The sequence below is a fragment of the Opisthorchis viverrini genome (genome assembly GCF_000715545.1).
Source record: "Opisthorchis viverrini unplaced genomic scaffold opera_v5_114, whole genome shotgun sequence".
Taxonomy (NCBI): domain Eukaryota; kingdom Metazoa; phylum Platyhelminthes; class Trematoda; order Opisthorchiida; family Opisthorchiidae; genus Opisthorchis; species Opisthorchis viverrini.
This window is the reverse complement of record NW_008751769.1, coordinates 736,541-743,150: the sequence shown is the minus strand read 5'-3', so window position 1 is coordinate 743,150 and position 6,610 is coordinate 736,541. Positions and strand designations below refer to the sequence as shown.

Genomic DNA, 6,610 nt, shown 5'->3' with positions numbered 1-6,610 from the left:
TTGCTTCAAACACTAATGAACTTTCTGATTCTCTTACAGATCGTTCTGATGAGCATGAAACAAACACTGAACCTGACGATCCGACGTTGGGAAGATCCGAACGATTGAGATTCCAACCTATTAGAGACCATAAACACCCGCACGCTCATTCAATGTGTGGTGGATGTGGTGAACATTTACTCTATTCTATTCATTCTGTTTAGTGTATTTTTATATGCCTTTGTTTTACGATGCGATTGATAGTACGCCCGCCATATTCGAGAATACGCGATATTCATTCGTCCATATTCGGACTTCTATGCTACGCGGACATTCGGTAGTTAAGATACCTACCACTATTCTAATTAACACAGACATTCTGCATTGACCCAGAATAGAACAGACTGCTGTTTTCAAACTATTTAGATAGATGGATATTCAAATGTGCACCAGAATGTGGATTTTATAGGTTCACTGACCATACACGGATATGGTTGTTCCATTTCCTACCATCGACATTAAGAGACCGCTGAAGGCGGTTTACGGGCTCAATTGAAACGCTGTTTTTATAGTACACTAGGAGAGTTTATATAAAAGAGAATCTTCTAAGCTCAGGTTGTTCTGTTTTTGGACAAATTTTTCAGTGTGCTTTTTGTAGACGTTTAGAGATGCATGCAGCAGAAATGAAGAATATCTTCACCAACGATCCCTTTGGGGAGATCGCGTTGCTCACGAAGCAAGCCTAAAATCCCAATGAGCATTAAGACTGACGTTTTCAACTACACGGCTACACTTGTTGCTGGCTACGAGGGGGAAAACACTTCAACGATCTGAGACGTGATCCACTAGCTGATTCCACATCACACGTTACATATCATTTCACCCGCAAGTGCTGTGACAACCAACTATGGGGAAGTGAGTAATCTCTGCGTCGAGAAAATCGCGGACGTTTGCCGCCAAGATTATTTAAGTCAGCAGCACGAAACACTAACCTAGAACGGAACAAAAACGACCATTTAGTGGCCTTTTTGAGAGCAGGATATCTGATCTGCGATCCTGATCTAGATATTTTATTCAAAATACTGAGGGGTCAAATGTAATCAGTACGTTAAGCGATCGGTGAAGCAATATTGAGTTGAGTTAAAGGGAGGAATTACGGTTCTGTCGGAATGCAAGACATTAGGCTGATGTAAATATCTGTATCGTTTGTATACACATGGAAATGGAAAAACAGTTCTTCTACCAGGAAAATTCACCAGAAACTCCCAAAAAGGTGGTTTGCATATCTGTATTAAATCCAAGAACAGAATGTTCGCGATTTTCTCAAAAGCTCTCTGTTTCGCAGACTAAGGAATTTTTAAATTTTTGTGCGACAACTTGTTTTCAGCCAAAAATCTTAGGAGAGTTACTACCCATACTGAAGTTAATTTCTTGACTAGCCGTTTTGTGTGTTTGACAAAATCACTCCTTTACTGGAAGACGGTGAAATCAACCCGGATCCAGTTGGCTAGTTTTGCATTCCTGTGGCCGTTAGATAAGCCAGTCTAATGAATGGAATGGAAGTGCTCGGATGAATACCTCGGAGCACGGAGCTCATGAAATTCCCGGACCAAGTCTTCATAACTGATGCCCTGCTGAAGTATATCAGAAGCATGAGGATTGTCTTCAGAAATAAACAATGCATAAAACCCACAGCTGGTTACTGGGCCAAAACTTGGTGGACTGAAATGCAGGATCCAAGAGTCGCTCAATACTCAAGAAAATAAGGAGTGACTGCCAGGTGTTTACTTTGCTTCTGTGGACAAAACCTCACTGGACAATCGGTGCTTGGCGTACTGATTTTAGTAGCGAACACGCTGTGCTCACTAGCTTCTTCGGATGCATCGACTCTTCGCTATTTTTGGAGGTCGCCAGCTGCATTTGTGGTTCACCCATTAGTAGCGCAAAGCAGCGTTGGTGTCTCGATTACAGGATGAGTGCACAAATACCACATGCAGGAAAGTGTTGGTAGCTCAGGTAGGGTAGAAGGTCGTTAGCTTGTCCGCAAAGCTGAGCAATTTGAGTGCTACCGTTTCACAACCAATGCGTTGGGAAGCGCACTAATGATGTCACCTCGATTGGTGATGACACGTTTTCAACTAAATTGCCCAGCTCAGCGAACAAGCCAACAACCATCTACCCTAACTGAGCTACCAACATTTTCCTGCATAGAAAACCGATTCCGGCGTACGACGATCAAGAAGGCTCGTCGCTGGGAAAACTTCGCTGCCGACAAGGTTCTACACGCGAACAATTACACTTCCTCGATGAATGTCTACGTAGGAACGTGCCGCCAACCGGTACTAATCGCAGACTGGCACCCAATCATCTGCAGTTGTGTGCCCTATCAAGACAGTATGGAAGACGAATTGTGAAGTTAATGAGAACAGATGTGGATTATTGTCTCAAAAAATACGAGACAGTACTCACCGAGAGCAAAGCAAATTGTCTGGCTAAAACCGTCCACATCACTTAGCAGAGCTTGAGGCAGCAACCTGACGCTGAGCAGACAATGTCAAGGTCAAACCTAGAACAGCCATGGAAACAAAGTTGCGCAAGCTCATGAGAGAAGATGGACACAACAGTTAAGACCCTTGAATCGAGAACTTATCTGGCTACCAACACAACACTGCCGAACAGGAACTGCTAACGAAGGTGCTCAACTTCAAAGTCAAGGACACATCTTAGAATGGTCAACTAGCTGGCTTAGAGTACACCCTGAAAAAAAGGATTGTCCGATGAGGTACAACAATAGACCAGACAGACAATCGTCGTGGGATCACACGGAATAGAAACATGCAACTGATTTCCAAACAAGAACCAGAAGCACTCACAAATTTACGAAAGGATGATACAATCGTTATACTAGCGGTACACAAAGGATGCATCGCGGTACTAATGGACAAGCCAAATTACACTGAAAAAAGTCAAACAAATGCCAAGTGACCGCACGACCTACGAACTAATCAATCATGATCCAAATTCAAGCGTCATTAATCGAATCAACACTACACGTAAGGAACTGCAAGCTTCACAAGAGCTAACCGGACCGGGACGACGGAAAATGAAAGCCGATGATACCAACATCGCACAATTCTGCGGACAGTTTAGAACATGATGAAGTTATGCTTTCATTTGAGGTCACAACACTGTTCACTTCAATCAACCCCAACCTCGCACGGGAAACCGTAGGAGAACTGCTTCGGGATAATCCAAACACAACAGAAGCCATGAAACCTGAAAGTGTATGCAAGCTGTTGAACTTTTGCTTGAATAAATACTTTATCTTCGATGGACAAGCGGACAGTTTAGAACATGATGAAGTTATGCTTTCATTTGAGGTCACAACACTGTTCACTTCAATCAACCCCAACCTCGCACGGGAAACCGTAGGAGAACTGCTTCGGGATAATCCAAACACAACAGAAGCCATGAAACCTGAAAGTGTATGCAAGCTGTTGAACTTTTGCTTGAATAAATACTTTATCTTCGATGGACAAATATATCAACAGCTGAAAAGAACTCCAATAGGATCCCCAATATCATGATTATTGCTAAGGCAGCAATGCAAAGTTAAGAGCGTGCAGTACTGGCGATCAGCATTCCAAAGCTGTGGATCCGCTAGGTGGACAACACCCTCATAATCCTGAAGCGGGATTCACTGCGCGATACACTTGGACTGCTCAACACCACGCTTGAAGATATCAAGCCTTCAATCGAAACGAAAAGAAACAGTTGGCCACCATTCTTAGACGCTTTGGTGAACAGAAAGGTGGATGGGACGCTGGAAACCTGCGTATACCTGAAAGAGACTTATACTGATCAAATATTGAAATACGACAGCAATAATCCAGTAAACCACAAAAGTAGCCGCGTCCAAACCCTGTTTAAGAGGGCGGAGACACACTGCAGCGCCACGGAACTTCGGAAGAAAGAGGAAAGCCATCTATTCAGTGTTCCAGAACAATGGATATTCAAGGAATTGGATCAAGAGATGCTTGAAGAAGACATCTCAACAACAGCAGCAGGAAGAACAAGTCACCAGACAGGTGGTCCTACCTTACATCAAGAATATATTGGAACTCGCAACCGGATTACTGTGCCGAAAAGGAATCTTCGTAGCCCACAACCCGAATGCCACCCTAGGGAAATCAATCCTCAGCCGAAGTACAACCGGGACAAAGTCAAGAGGAACGATGTGTTGTACCACATCAACTGCAACAACTGCACCAAATTCTCTGTTAGACAAACTGGGAAGTGATTATGCAAACGAATAAAGGAACACAACACAGCCATCAGGAGGCATGACATCTTGTCTTTAATATATATACACAAGGACCGGATAGGCTACCAATTCAATCTGGAAACGATAAAATTTGGGCATACAGAGGCACGAGACGCGGAAGAGAATTTCGGGAAGAATGGTACTGCATAGCAGATTCGATCAACCGGTGCATCTAACTGAATCCGCTTTACGCACCATTACGTGCAAAAGACCAACATCTCAACGGAAATACTCAAGGGTGACTGAATATTGTGTTCACAACTGAAGAAACAAGGAACTCCTTGGACTCGAATCAATAACGGTCAGAAGCCGGGACTCGGAAGGACAAAGGTCACTCCAACAATGACCGAATTACGACGGCGGGGGATGCCAAGCTCGAAGGTCACGTGGGCATCGGCGAACGAAGTCACGCGATAACAGAGAAACCAATGGGACCGCCCGACCGAACAACTAATTGCGATCAAATATCATCCCCGCCTAGCAGCACGTGTAATAACACACACACTACTCAGCGCACATCCAATAAACCATGACTACGCACCAGTACGCTCTTTATTAACGTACTGATGATGTCACCTTGACTGGTGATGAAACGTTTGCAATCAAATCGCTGAGCCCACGGAACAAGCGGACGACCAAATACCATACAGATTTCCTTCAGATATTGATTTAATACGGTAAAGGGGGATTCTCGATCGGAGAGAATATGCAAAGAAATGAAACATTTTGATGAAAAAGGTTTTACTTCACTCGGAAGGATTTTTCAGAAAAGTGTAAGGTGCGTCCAAGCTGCGGGTTTGCGCTGAGCCTCTAATGATCGGCCTTTCTACACGTGCCATTGGGAGGGCTCCTTAGCCGCAAAACGCTCTCAGCTACAAAACCACTGAGAACGGAATAAAACGTTTTCATTTTGCTGCGTAAGTGCTCGAACCAAAAACCACCCCAATCTACACGCGTAATTTTCCAGCCCACAAATTTCGTTTTCCACCCTGGCAATCGTCACTGGTGGAAAAAATTTCGGAGGAATACGTTCTTAGCATCACTAAGATCCTGGAATGCAGAGATGGGACTTTAAAATACGGACTTTGATTCCGAACTCAATTTTCTGTCCGTTGTAGTCCAACAGGGACATGTCGTTGCTTTCGAATATCCAAATTTATTGTGCGAATACTGATCCCTACTAAAAAGAAGAATCCAGGGGATTCTGAGTCATGATTGGGTATTATGCAGACTCTTTCGACCAATGAGGGCTGCATTCGATACTGAAGCGGCAGGCTGCTAGATCCTTTACCCATTCACGTGCGAAGTAGGCTGTTTGGCCGTAATAGCGCCCATTTGCGGGCTGTAAAGCACTTCTATTGCACGATTCCGCCCAACACATACCAAAACTAATAGGATTCCTGTATTATCGGCACTTTTGGATATGCCGTTGTCATAGAAACACTTCGACGTAACTTTTCCTGAACTGGAATACTGCGTTAAATTTCACTAAGCTTAGGCTAGCTCATAGGTTTATGCTCGAACGTGCTGACTAGATGTTCCGTGTTTCGAACCCGTCTGGGCATGGACGACCTGGCAGTATCTCAGCGTTGATGCTTCCTTTTGGTGGTATGGGAGGCAAGGACCGATAAGTTCAGTTTGAAAACAACGGAATGTGTACGTATGTCCTGTTGTTCTATGTGACAGCGTACAGTGTAGCTCCTGGGAGGGCGGTGGTCACGTAAATAAATAAAAGCCAGATAATGGTGGCGAGATGGCCCAAGATAGAAAAGACGACAAAATCCAGGCATGTAAAATAGGACTCTCCGCCTTTAGCTACGATATCAGCCACAGACCCGAAAAGGAAAATCCGGTGGCCGAGGCCTTATATATTTTTCCAGAGATGTATAAGCTCATTCACCGAGCAAGACGCACTGACAATGTGATCCTTGCGGGCCATATGAATCCCGTAGCCCAGTCATCCGAGATTCTTGGGATCATATCTGGGCGGTTTACTTGGAGTCCATGCTCGTCACACAGACAACAGAGCGACTACTCTAATTGTGTTATCATCACCAGCCGCTTCTGGCCCGTACGAACTTACAGCATAAACGTTCCCATCGCATAACCTGACGGTCACCAGCTACAAATCAACCGTGGACCCAGTTGGATCACGTGGACAAGCACACTGATCTCGTGATAGAAGCATGATATCCATTTCTAGCAATAAGCAAGCATGCCAAAAACTCGTTGAGATTCAGTGTCATGTGAATGGGGGAGTTGACGAATAGTGTGCATTCTTTCAGGATCTGGTTTGATAACTCCTTC

At 44.4% G+C, this 6,610-nt stretch overlaps 1 protein-coding gene across 1 annotated transcript in view; it reads left to right on the top strand.

The window, feature by feature from the left end:
* Positions 1–202, top strand: part of T265_13863 (hypothetical protein) — a gene marked incomplete at both ends in the record, with an annotated part of 33,695 nt that extends 33,493 nt beyond the window's left edge. The window contains one exon of the mRNA XM_009170906.1: positions 40–202. Within this exon, the coding sequence (XP_009169170.1) occupies positions 40–200 (161 nt within the window). The remainder of the gene's footprint in view (positions 1–39) is intronic.
* Positions 203–6,610: the final 6,408 nt, after the last annotated feature.